General features: G+C 35.0%; 1 protein-coding gene across 1 annotated transcript in view; it reads left to right on the plus strand.

The window, feature by feature from the left end:
* Positions 1-377: 377 nt before the first annotated feature.
* LOC145690015 (uncharacterized) overlaps positions 378-14,402 on the plus strand; it is a 486,481-nt gene continuing 472,456 nt past the window's right edge. Inside the window, exon 1 of the mRNA XM_081764495.1 lies at positions 378-1,357. Coding sequence (XP_081620621.1) covers positions 1,116-1,357 — 242 coding nt within the window. The 5' untranslated portion in view covers positions 378-1,115. The remainder of the gene's footprint in view (positions 1,358-14,402) is intronic.

A 14,402-nucleotide genomic window follows, 5' to 3' on the forward strand; every position in this document is an offset into this window, starting at 1 on the left:
TCGTAATATTAAAAACGTTAAGGGAGAATAGCTACCACCAGCGCACTGAACGGCGAGTTTGTGAAGCTTGTGGGGAAGTACAGAGTGTGAGAGAGAGAGGCAGCAAGCCAGAAAAGCAGCACAGCAAAATAAGATTCACTCGACGAACGGCGCATCGCGGTTCGTTCACAGCTGAGTTGCGTGCTGGTCAAGCTACCACAATATCTTTCCTAAACGAAACGACGAGATTTTTGCACTTACTCAAGTGTGTCTTCGTCATACACAACACAACACGGGCTATCGAATCAAGCTAGCAGTGTCTTCCAGGTGTGTGTTGTTTCTGATAACAAACGAACAGAAAAAAAATAATAGAAAAAAGTGCTGGAAGTGTTTTGTCTGAATCAACTGTGTTATTCTTTGAATACAAAACAAGAAAACACTACATATATCGGTGACATTCTTTCTCCACGTTATATTTAAAAAGAAAAAAAATCAACTTGTTTTTTAAGAAAAGGAACGACATACCGCTCTCTCAAAGCGAACACATGACGGGGGATACAAAACAGCTGATTTCGTCGACGTGCTTCCACCTTTCGCCACTCAAGGGGCGAGGGCGCTGAAGTCAATTTCTTTGAATCTATTTTTGTGTGGTGATTTTGAAGAAAAGAAAAAGTCTGAAAAAAAAACGGAATAACAAAAAGAAAACGAAAGTGTAATTGTATTTGCATTTCTAGGTGATAACTTCCATGACCTAACAGTGATTTTTCTTCTAAATTATTTTCTGAATCAGTTACACAAGTCTTCCTTCCCCTTATTTTCGTACTGTGAGATATATGTGTGTTCTGTTTTTCCACTCGATTCACACTACCGGGATAATTGTGTTTTTTTCTGTTTGTGTTTAAAGCAGTGTTTCTAGTAGTCAAAATTTAATTGTGTATGTGATATATTCAACAATCAAAATATTGAACAAAATTTTATAATTAGTGCGTGTGTTCAATTCAGTAAATTAGGCCTACATTAATTCGGCAAAAAGAAAAAAAAGAAAAGTGTTTTGTGTGGGTGTGTGAAAAATTTTAAGTGTTTTCTTTCCATGTAAGTGTGGTAGTATAACTTCAAGGATAGCGGTTTATTAAGGAATGTTATCCTACATGCTTCCGGTTGAAGATAAAGCTTTGTGCCCCGGACTAACGAAAGACCCCATACAGTTGGTTGATTTGGAAACGCCTGAAAAGCCGTATGCGATAACGGAGGAAACGCCACTGGTAAATAACACACCAAAAACAGCAACGCATAATAGTGTTCTAATGGCGCCGCGCATAGAAGATAAACCAAAGCCTAAGTTGCTTATCAATGGGACAAAACATGGGAACTTGAAGCGGTAAGTACAAATTAGTTTATATTATTTTTTCTCTCTTTTTTTACCAAAAGATCCAACATATTTCATTCAAAAAGTTTCTTGTAGGCCTTATATCTGGAGAACTACATACAGTGTAGCCAAACCCATTCCGTAGGAAATACGAGAACTTGATTTAGGGCCCGTTTAAAAATTTTGTGGCCCTGATCAAAAACTAACAAAAGATCCAATATATTTCAATCAAAATTTTTTGTAGGCCTTATATCTGGAGAAGTACATATAGTTTAACCAATCCTAACTCAATATGATGTTGTTATTCCATAGAAAATACGAAAACTCGATTTAGGGCCCGTTCAAAAATTTTGTGGCCCCTGATCTAAAAACTAATTATTGACCAAGATCGCAATCTGTTTATCAATTTTTTTACAACATTCCTAAAATTCTTGTTTATGTTTAAGATTAAGACGTGAACGTAAATTTGTAAAATCTAATGTTTCTTTGCCTAGTGTTGCTAATCGCTCTACGGTTCATGAATGACGTGGTCCTTTAAATTTTCCCGAAAATTTATTACCAAAAAAATTTTGAGTTTGGATGTGTCTCTCCTTATACAACATAAGGGTTATGAAGGACATGATTTACTACTAACGCAGGCTCCGAACTGCAACTCGAACTTGAATCTGGTATCCTTTACAGTGCAGAGACACAGGGTATGTCGTCGTTCCCCACCACCAAATCTTGCCTACAAAAGAATTGAATTACCGAAACACGCCAACGACCACAGCGAGTCCCCAATAGAAAGTCATATCTACTTTTAACTCAGTTTAACTCCTCTAACCTTAACACCCCTCTCCTTCTTAATGCGATTCCCGGTGCAAGATCATGTGGTTCGGATTCCACATTGACCAGTAGCTCCCGTCTCATATAGCCTCGTTACTGAAAGGGTCGTTAAACTCAAAATCAATCAATCAATTTCCTTCCTAATGTATAAATTAATATTTTTTCTTAAATACATAAATTACAGTTTTCAAAACACATATTCTTATTGGTTGTTTGGATTTGAATTTTTACATCCCTTTCAGCAACGAGGCTATATGAGACGTGGACCTACATCTTAACATGGGATCCAAACCACTGGTTATCGTGTTATTATACGTGTCTTCGGCGTGAGAAACCCTGGTTTAATTCCCATTTGAACAGGGGAGGCTCTAGGATTTTAATTTTGCGTAGGTCCGCTCCCTTGCTTATGGATACATATACAGATGATTGATTAATGACAGTAGGAAATTACTTTTACAGTAATGGTTGATGCAATTTGTTAAATGATTATCTACCATTAATATAAATAGTGGAAAATATATTTACTCCTTATTGTACCTTTTAGCGTTTATATATTTGTCAAAGTTTTGGGTAGGCCCGTGCCTGCCCGGCCTACTCGCTAAAGCCGCCACTGCATTAGAAGTTCATACAGTTCGGACTCCATGTTACGCTGAAAGTCCGCGTATCATTCATATGCTGAAACGGAGGTTAAAACAAAATCAACCAATAGATACAAATTACTTTAGAAGTTCAAAAATTTGTTCTCCATCCCAATATTCAAATGTTGTTCTCGATCCCAATATTCAAATGTAATGCCTTTTTGTCATGATCTCCCTCTCTGTTCTCCTGCAGACGGGAAAAAGCTCTTTAAAATTTTCGGTTTGAAAAAAAAGTATCAGTTTCGGAAATTAATGATTCTTTTTATTTTAATATAATATATACAATCTAATGATTTTCCATCAGATATAATATCCACTATATTCGAAAGATTATTGTTCATGCCTTTAGTACGTATTATCGCGGTTTTGTTTCATGATACAATGAATACAATAATTTTGTTGTTGATACAACAATGATTTAATTGCGGGTATTACCTGGATTAAGATATAGCGAAATCTAGTCTGGAAAGCCAGAAATAGTGCAGATACGAACCGATTTGCTGACCATACACCACCTATCTTATAGCCATTTGGTCTGCCACATGCCTTTGTCGGCTGTAAAGCCATCGGGACTTTAGATTAACTTATTTTATACGGTGCCATTACGTAAATATCAACTTAAAAAGAATAAGCGTTATTCGTTTTTTTCTACAGTCTTCAATTACTTTTTTTAATGTAATGTCGTTCCTAAAGAAGAAATTATCTTCTAAACTTCAAAAAGAAATGGACCTAACTACTGGTACAAATATTAAAAAAAAAAAAAAAAGTTTCTAAAATAAAAAGAGGAAAAACAATACCACAGTAACGGCTTTAAAATAAGATGTTATCATTTTTTGAAACTAAACATTTTAATCCACTTATCTCTTAATTTAACTGGTAAAAAGGGATAACATCAATTTGATGTCGCCGATTGGCCGTAAGTTCTGATAGTAACTTTGCAATGGATAATAACCACAATTACGTTACGAAAGAGAATGGAATAAAACAGTACTGTACTTTTAATTAAGTATACTTTATCCAACTTGATAGTGTCAAATAACTGATACACTGTACACCACAATACGCATGCAAAATCATTTCCGCACTACTCCAAGAGCTCCAGCTGTACAGCCAGGCTCAATTCTCAATGTTCTGTCTACACAATAATTTTAAGTTGCCACATGATTTCCTTAATTGATCTAAAGATATATGAATAACCTACCAGCACCAGTCTAGGAGTTGAATTTTATTTTATTTAAAATATAAATAATTTACAAATACACAAGTATTAAAGTATGGGAAAGATTTTTCAGTCCCCAATAATTTACAAATTATTGAGCTCATAGTTAATTAAATATATTTTCCCTTTTACCAATTAATTTCTGTCATATTACAATACAGTAAATTCAATATTTTTAGCTTAAAATCAAGACTTTCAGACTGAACTGATTACTCCAATTTTGTTCCAGTAGTCGGTTCACCTCTGGTGCTTGGGTTCCCATGTTCGATCCCAGCCCCCACCACGTGAACTTTGTGGTGGGCAAACACCGTGTGCGCGGGTTTTCTCGGGGTTCTCCTGTTTCCTCCCACTTTCTTCATTCCACCATTTCATTCATTTCTCATCTTCACTGTCTCCTTTAGCCTAACCGGCATAACCGTGGGACGTAAAACTCAAAGATTTCATTTCATTTTTTCTTTACCTTTTTTTTTAAACCGGAATATGGTGGCTCTATGGTATAGCACTTACCTTTAGTGAAAGAAATCTCTAGTTCGAGCACAGCCTAAGTGAAAGTTTGGCAAACAACGTAGAGTTTCTTCTGCGTGTCTTCCGGGTTCTCTCGTTTACTGCGCATTCTTAATCTATAAAATATTCCCTTTTAATCATTCATTTCTCATTAATCGTCCGTTTCCTTTAGCTTACAGGGTACAACAATGGGAGTTCAAAGATTTTGTTTGCTATTTAATTCTTCGTTTAAAAAAAGAAAACGGTCATCTTATAAAAAACGGCCAAAATGTCAGAAAATCTACTGTGAACGGAGAGTACTGCGAATAGCAAATGTACTATACTGCGATTTTGCCTAAATGATATGGATGCAAATCAAAGAAGAAAGAAAGAAAAAGAAAGGAAGAAGAAAAAGAAAAGGGGAAGTTGATTGCAGTGGCGGATCTAGGAGGTAAAAACTGGGGGAGGGAGTGCAACCAGAACCATGACAATGATAGGTATATAAAGAGTATAGTATAAACTTTCAAAACGATATAAATAATAGCTTATATTATTTTTGTCACCCTAAAAACTGGGGAGGTCTAGGCCCCTCCCCAGCCCTGGGTAACATCCGCCACTGGCTCATTGAGCGATAAATTGGAAGTAAAAGCGAGAACCTCGAGAAAATTCAGGATCACAACGAGACGCGCTCCCAGAATTTTTTGTTGGGAGATCCAATACTACAAGCCACTACGTTTACATAGTATTGAATAAGTATTATTCTGCACCAAAAAAAGACAGTAAGTAATTGTAAAATACTTCCACCTATTTTTTTTAAGAAAAAAATGATAAAACTAGATTCTTATTAAAAGAGAAAGAAATTAAATAAAATTTTCATGTTTTATCTTCCATGTTTATGTCGGCTAGGCTAAAGGAGACAGTGACGATGAGAAATGAAGGAAATCGTGAAATGAAGAAAGAGGGAAGAAACGGGAGAACCCCAAGAAAACCCACGCACACGGTATTTGTCCACCACAAAGTTCATTTGGCGCGAGCTGGGATCGAACCGAGGACTCCGTGCACCAGGGACACGGCGGCCCCTTATAAGAGAAAGAGTACAGATGAAATGTAACAGCAAATTTTTATGCTATATCAATTATTTCTGGGGCCGCGGTGGCTCAGTGGTAGAGCGTTCACCTCTGGTGCTTGCGGTCCCGAGTTCGATCCCAGCTTGCGCCAAATAAACTTAGTAGTGGACAAACACCGTGTGCGTGAATTTTTTCGGGGTTCTCCTGTTTCCTCCTACTTTCTTCATTCCACCATTTCATTCATTACTCATAATCACCGTCTCCTTTAGCCTAACCGGCATAACCGTGGGGCGTAAAATTCAAAGATTTCATTTCATTTCATTTTTCAATTATTTCACTTTAAACAAATATAGTTTTATTAAGAAAATGTACAAATGTATGTTTAGTTAGGAAATTTCGGGGGCTTCCGGAACTGATGCCCCCCCTCCGTGATTCGCCCCTGATCAACCTGAAGTTCATACGACCTGGGACCAATCCTGCAACACAACTTACCACGAGTAAACCATGAAGTATGTACGTTTCGTAATCTGTGTATAATTACAAAGCATAACATATTACTCGTTATTGCTGATAAATTCTGTACATGCTCATAAAAATTATCGTACGTCACACAACTGTAGAAGTCTTCCGTCCATGTTGAATATTCTCACACTGTGCAACTCCTTATACGATTGTTACATGCAGGAAAATGCGCAACCGAAACAACAATACAAAGCGCCTTTATCCAATGGGTGGATGCAGTTAAGAAGCTGAATGTTAATTAAGCGAATTACGTCTTCGGCAAACTTTGATTGTTATTTGCGAAATAATTGAAGAAATCTGATCATCATTGTATGGTTATGTTCAAAAGCCGATGGCCTTGATAGATTCTGATAGGTATATCATTGTTCAATATCAAAAATATACATATATCATTATTTATTTCTCTCTCTCTCTCTCTCTCTCTCTCTCTCTCTATATATATATATATATATATATATATATATATATATATATATATATATATATATATATATATAATGAAAATGAGTATGTTTGTGACTCGACCCGACAGATCTCCATTAAATTTTCAACATTGATTTGGTTCGGGTTTGGGATGGTTTTTATATATTTATTTGACGGTGCGACTTAAGGAACGGAAGAAGGGATATTGTATATATAAATGATCGAAAACGACCGATGTTAGTGTCGATTTCATAGTTTTCGGGGTCACGGAGATGAACAGTGACACTTCCGATGCAGTTTAAATCCAAATTCAGCCCCCATTAGTAGGTACTCCTAAGGAGGAATGGTGACATGTTAAAATAATTGAAAATGACCTATATTAGTGTCAAATTCATAGTTTTTGCTGTCCCTAGGTTGGTTGGTGACAGTTTTGGAGTCCTTTATGACCAAAATGAAAAGTATTCCCCCGTGCGAAGAACGTGCTAGTATAAATTATTCAAACATATCAAATTATGCATTTAATTATATTTTTGTTATTGCAAGATTCTCACTTTAATAAAATTTTTAAAATCATTAACGTTTAACGGAAACAAAAGTGGCTAAAATTGAGATATGTACACATCGGTTGATCATATTGAGTTGAACAACATTATCTACATAGGCGAATGTAAATCCTCATGCGTAGTTTCTGAGTTTTCTGTAAACCTAAACATTGATTTCGTATGATGATCACGCCACCCATAAAAAGGAAACTGATACTGACGCTGAAGTATATTCTAGTCAAGCTTTTCCTTACAACACTAGAGCAAGATGACACAGTACAGCTCACAGACGAGGAGAAGAACCCTAGCAGAAGTAGTATGACGTAGGTATGGGCTCGCCCACTTTTCGCACGGGCGTTTCAAATGACACCACGAAGTAGCACATAGATAACTACCCGGAGTAGCAGACGACATCTAAGTATAGACCACACCTCAAAAACCGAAAATGGACTTGACCGTGTCGTTGACCTTTCCCCGCTACCCCTGTTTAAGGGTTCTTCTCGTCATCTGTGAGCTGTATCTAGTACAGTTAACGAGATATGGAGCCCCACCTTATGAATTAACTCTTAAACTTCATTTTAGTTTGATTAGAATATTGTCCTAAAAATAAGACATATATTTGGTCCCGCATAATGTAGTGGCTAACTCTCTCTCCTTTGATGCGAGTGGTCCAGTGTTCGATTCCATGTGAGGAACACTCGCTCGAAAAGATGTAACAGCTTTTTCAGGCCAACCATTCTGAGTGGAGGTATTTTCCCACGTTTTTCTCATTGACATTAGATAAATGCTGGGATGGTATCTATACCTTAATGGTCCCAGGCACGCTTCCTTCCCCCATTTGTTTATTCCTCTCGAGTTCCCCAATCTGTGTCATCGCCAAGGGACGTCATCCCTCATATCGCCCCCAGAAAGCAGAAAGGTGCTAAGCGCCAAAATGCAAATTTCTCAGGAGAGCATAAAAACGAATGAAATACTAATTAATTCCGATTCTTTCTTTCCTCTAGAATTCAGTTTCCACTGCTGCGGACCTCTCTTATTGTCTTCTGTCACTTTGTCTCCTTTCTGCACAATATTAAACAGGGGTTGGCAGATATGCACTTAGTTGGAGATCAATTAAAGTGACGCTTAGCATCTTTCTGCTTTCTGGGGACGATATGTGTGACCGGCTTGCATGGTCATAGATGCGGAAAACCCAGCCCAGAAATCTAATTTCTAATCCTAATCCTAATAAGACATACGAGTCGATGGACCACATTAAAGTGGACAAAAGGGCATCCTTGGTAAATTCTCATCCGCAGCTTTCGACAAAATCTGGAATAAAAACTTTAAAAATATATATGAATCGACTTTTTTTTTTTTAAAAAAAAAAAAAGCCCTAAAAGGCAGAAAACAACAATAATAAAGCGCTTTAATAGCACAAAATAATTTATTATTGTTATCTATAAATACAATTTAAGTCATGCTAAGCCGAACAAACTAATGCGTAATATAAAATTGAAGGGGTGGATTCCAAAAGACCCTAAGTCAATTTTTGTCAATTTTGAAATATTGGTTCTATTAAGTTCTATTTCAGCATCTCCGTATATCGAACAGCGTTTCATGCCGAAACTCCATAAGTCAAATTAATTGTAGGCAAAAGAAAAAAACGTTGTTTTCCAAAATGTCCTTAGCCAGCGGTATTCTCTGAAGTTATTTTCTGACTCATGCCTAAAAACTCTTATAAAACTCTTGCTATGGATGATTATTTCACAGTTATTTTACGAAAAGTAGGGAATTACAAGTTTGTTTTATGTAGATTAGTTTTCTTTTACTGAAATAGAATGATCGAAACACACACAAAATATTCGTCTCCTGAAAAACTTACTTTTTTGACTTAGGCTCTTTTGGAATTGAGATCTTTAATTATTTCGATGATAATTTTATGAGTTATTAATACGTTTAACTTGACACGACTTCATTTTTTATAGATAATAGTAATAAATTAATTTGTACTTTTAAGCGCTTTATTATAATTATTATTGTTTTCTGCCTTTTAGTGCTTGTTTTTAAAGACGGTTGAAATATATTTTTTTTAATTTTCTGTTTTTGAGTGCGTTTCTCAAGTCAGTTATTTTTCTTTTAAGAGGTTTCATGCCAGCGAAATTAAAATAACGCTAATTTTACAGTAATTATGTGATATCTTCAAATAGATAAAAGAAAAATCGAAATGTGGAACAAGAGCTCGATAAACAATAGTATTTTACATGAGATACCGTTATCACGACTCACTTATCTACTTTCGATTTCGAGTAATTTTGAAAATCGGCATTTATTTTCGCGTTTCTGAACGGCTGAAAACGGAGAGCCACTAGCTGACTTGTGATAGCGGTACCTCACGCAAAATAATATTGTCTAGGGCGCTATTGATCCACATTTCAATTATCTTTTTATCTATTTTAAGATATCACATAATTACTGTAAAATTAGCGATATTTTAATTTCGCCGGGATGAGGCCTCTTAAGTTTTTTAATTTTTTTTTAGATTTTCTTTAACCCAGTAACTTGGTTAGATACTTAGATTATTTTCTATAGATAGGATACTAACTAACTTCCTATAAAATGGGCCTCCCTACGAAATATGCGTGAATAAATGAGGCCCTTAGAATCAAAAGCCGCCAAATCCACTTTTTAAAACCGAAATTGAGTAATACACTGTAAAAAAAATCCTAGGTAAATTTACGAAAAAAAAAAAAACGTTGGCAATCTGTTTGCCACTCGTTTACGTAAATCAATTTACACCTATAAATTAAAATTATTAATATGAAATGGTGTAAAATTACATTTTTATCAATAAAAATATCATACTTTCTTATTAATTTACTGTAGACTGGTAAAAGAAATCAACAAATTTTGTAATTTAATCTAAGGAAATGTACATCAACTCACAAAACGAAGGGTAAATGATTTTACATTAATGTTTGGCAATTTAATTACAAATTTATTTTCTGACTGATCGCTTGTTATATGTTTGATCTAAAGGAATTCCATGGAAACAGAATTTTGTTCAAAAGCTTAATATTTCATACTAAAGAAACTAGTTCAAATATGGGAGTCTGTATTTGGAGCTTCACTGCACGTTTTGTGAGATTACTCGAAACTAAGCGAAATAGATGTGGCGGATTTTGATACAAGGCTCCTCAAATGTGTAATAATTAATTATCAAAAGTATTGATATGTTTTTTTACAGTAGGTAACAACTTTCTTGAGAACATCTCATTACATTAGTGAAAACAGAATCACAATATCACATAATCAATAAAATAGCGAGTATTTTGCGTACGAGGTGGTATAAGTGTACCAAATCACAAAGGTATATGATTCACAGCAGGTCCAACTTAATATCATTTGACAGCTGACAGTTGAAGCTAGAGAAGACATGCTTAAATTATTTTAATTCTCATGAGACGTAAGGTACTGCAGCATGATGATAATAGACTTTCCCGCAAAATTGAGTTACACATTTTACAATTTCATTTCTATAAATGCTCAAATGGAGCACAGGACCGTTTAAAAAAAAAAAAAAAAAAACTTTGTACTGCTTATGAGCGAGGTACGCTATCAAAAGGTACAGCCCAAAAGATGGCTCATTCTCTCTGGAAGTTTCCATGTCCAAGATGCTAACCGTAATGGGAGGCAAATCACATTTAAAATGAATGATATTCTATCAAACGTTGAGCAAATACCGGTATGTAAGCTAGTCGTAACATTGCCAATGACTTTTAACAACCATCACCAAACAGTGTTAAACCATTTGCAGAAAGCTTGCTACAAAGATATTTCTCAAATCCCTTGCTTATATGCAACCCACCTTACTTTGTTGATTATTTGGTTGCCACATATTTTAGGATAAGATTTTTTCGTCAGGTTTGCAGGAATTGTTTGATCTTTTAATTTAGTTAGTTAATTAACTAATATACTATTTTTTCAAATACTCTTATATGTAAGAACCTTACCTGGGACTAGCTTATTTGATTAGCGAACACTGTATCATATATAACCAATGGTTCTCGATTTAATCGCGAACATACATACATATATACAAGTCAAACTTAAAGCCTACTTTTGTTGTTGTTTTGAAATCAGTAAAAAAAATATTGATGCAGATATCCCGAGGATTTGTGGAAGCCTCTATCTATATATAATGGAAAAATCATATATATATATATATATATATATATATATATATATATATATAGAGAGAGAGAGAGAGAGAGAGAGAGAGAGAGAGAGAGAGAGAGAGAGGAAATCATACTGATCGCATGGCTCAGTGGTAGGGTACTCACGCTGTTGCATAGGGCCTATGGTTCGATCACAGGTAGCGCCAAATGAGCTTTGTGGTCGTTAAACACAGTGTGGGTGGGTTTTCTCGGGGGCATTCGACCATTTCATTCATATCTCTCATTACCGTCTCCTTTAGCCTAGCCGGCACAATCGTGGGACGTAAAACAAAGCTTTCATTGCATTATTTTAAAATGGCCTTTGAACTGACAAAATTTAAACATCATGTTAATTCTTAGCGACACCGTACATACGGAAAAAGCCGCTTTTATACTCAAAAATGTTACATATTACTACGTTATACGTAATTTACGCCTGTGTGGCATGAGCGTTTCTTTCCTGTGTGACCTAGTATGTTATTAGAAGACAGCTCAAGTATCCATAAATTTAGTTTTTTTATGAATTAGTGATGAAAACAAGCGTTAAAGCAACGGGTTGAGTCATCGTTTTAATTAGGTATGTGTATTATGCAAATTGTACTAATACTAATATCTCGTGGTGTTTCACGGTAACTCCTAAAGAAAATATAAACAGTAACGCAATGTCAGTCTTAAAAAGATAATTTAAAAAATCATTATTCGTTTCTTTTTTTAAATAGACATTTCTTAGACATTGTTTGTAGGGAGGAATGCATAATTTGTGATGTTTATAACGTCTTTTTGTCCGGTTCATTTTCACAACGATTTTTATTAGGTCAAGCATTCTGTTTGTTTGTTGTTAGAACAAATTTCATATATTTCCTTCCTAAATAGAGTTCTAAAGCCTTTTACAGATATGGAAACCCGACGACAATACAATTTTAACGTAATTTTCATTGTAGCTTATGTTAGTCTATCGTTTTTGTATAAAACTAGCAGAATGTCCGTTCTTCGCACGGGGAGAATAGTTTTATTTTGGATATAATGGTCATTAAAACTGTCAACAATCAACTTAAGAACCCCAAAAAAACTATGAATTCGACACTAATATCGGTCATTTTCAATTATTTTTGAATGTGACCATCCCCCTTAGGAGGGTTGAATTTAGATTTAAAAGGTATTGAAGTGTCCCTGTTCGTTTCAGTGACTCCGAAAACTATGGATTCGACACTAATATCGGCCATTTTCGATCATTTTTAAATATATCCTTCCTCTCCCTCCCCTAAGTTGCACGGTCAAAGTGAAATGATAGAAACCATCTCAGGCCTAAACCTCATCTATGTTGAAAATTTGAACGAGATCTGTCAGGTGGTTTAAGAATTATTAAGTCACAAACATAGTTACTTTCATTTTTACTTATGTAGATAGACAAATAGATACTATATATTCTATTTTGTTATGCAACCAAAATTGCTCTAGAGTTGGCACATGCAGTATAACATCCTGGAGATCTTCGTGATTTGGTTTTATTTCACAATGTGAAACTATGGTTGACTTTAAGAACTGCACTGAGAAAAAAATGTAGGTGGTGTACTTAAAAAGGTAGGTTACATGAGTAATTCCTGTAGTTTTTGGACTTAACGTACAGCAGAGGTATAACTGAAAATGCGTGTTTTATGATACTTTCCGTATGCGTTCCATCTATACATACTTTCTGTATGGAACAATATAGGCGGTCAGGATCTCACATACAAATGGACGTACATAACATATAGCTGAGGAATGTAACATAAGTATACGCATGTGATATACGGAAAACTGTCAGATGTCAGACATCCTGCAACGGCATGATGTAGCATCTAAGGGTAGTGCCTATGTAGCATACGGATAAAGTATACTCCGTACCGATTTCTATAGTAAGCAAGAGGATAGCGTATATTTGTACAATATATCGCTGTCCGGAGAACGGATTTTTCTCAGTGTGGATTGGAGTAAAAACATCTTATAATAAAGAGTAAAAAATAATCGTAATAGTAATGCTTTTATAAGGAACATACACTAAAAAAGACGTGTTTGTATACAGTAGTATATACACACTTTATATGAATATAGGGGGAAGTTTTGTATACACATATATTAGTTTAACTCCCCATTAATATATTTTACACTTATAAAAGATTACAAGTAAACATGAATGTGTTGATGGAGTAAGGAAATACCGAGAAAACTTCCAGATATGATCTAGGTATATTGTCCACCTCAAAATCTTATAGGTTAGAATCGAACTTTCAAATGTTTGAAAATCGATATCTACAAAATATCGACTATTAAAAAACTATCTTACAAAATCGATTGTTTAAAACTATCGTAAATTATCGAGGGGGCACGGTGGCTTTGTGGTACAGCGCTTACTTCTGGTGGGTGCGGTCCTTGCTAAAATCCTGCCCAAGTAAGTTTGTGAAGGAATCGTTAGGATATAATCATCGTTTCCGTAGAGGATATAATCATGCGTCGATAAACTGAAAGATTTCGTAAAATATCGAGTTTTTTTTTTTTTTTTTTTTTGTCTCCCATTACTTGCAGGTTACTTTTAAGGTTCGATGCATCACTTTCCTCTGACAATCTCTTCGTTTTGACGTAAAATTTATCATCTTGAATATTCTCTTCCTTCTTTCTTACCTTCTATCATATCATCTATCATATTGAAATATCTAATAATAGGCTATTGTATTCTTCACAAATAATATTCCTGGTGAGGGCTGATGTGGATCGGATTCCACATTAATCAGTAGGTCCCGTCTCATATAGCCTCGCTGTTAAAACGGACGTTAAAATCAACTCAACTCTTCACAAATAATTGTTTTTTTTTTACTAATTATATAGCCTACTTGGTTATGCAATCAAAAATGCTCTGGAGTTGACAAGTGCAGTATAACATACAGGATATCTTTGTTATTTAGTTCTGTTAACACTTTGCGAAACTTGGAAAGATTTCGTTTTCTCTAGCCCCAACCACTTTTCTTTTTCTCTTATTTATCTATTTCTAGTATTATTTTTCTTTTACTAATTTTGGCTAATATTTCTTCTTTGCCTTTTCCTTCCATCAAGCAAATTTCCTCTATTCTTCTTCACCTAATTTCTAACGCTTCTAAAATAATTTCTC

This window comes from Thermobia domestica, chromosome 7 (assembly GCF_964235325.1).
Source record: "Thermobia domestica chromosome 7, izTheDome1.hap1.1, whole genome shotgun sequence".
NCBI classification, from domain to species: domain Eukaryota; kingdom Metazoa; phylum Arthropoda; class Insecta; order Zygentoma; family Lepismatidae; genus Thermobia; species Thermobia domestica.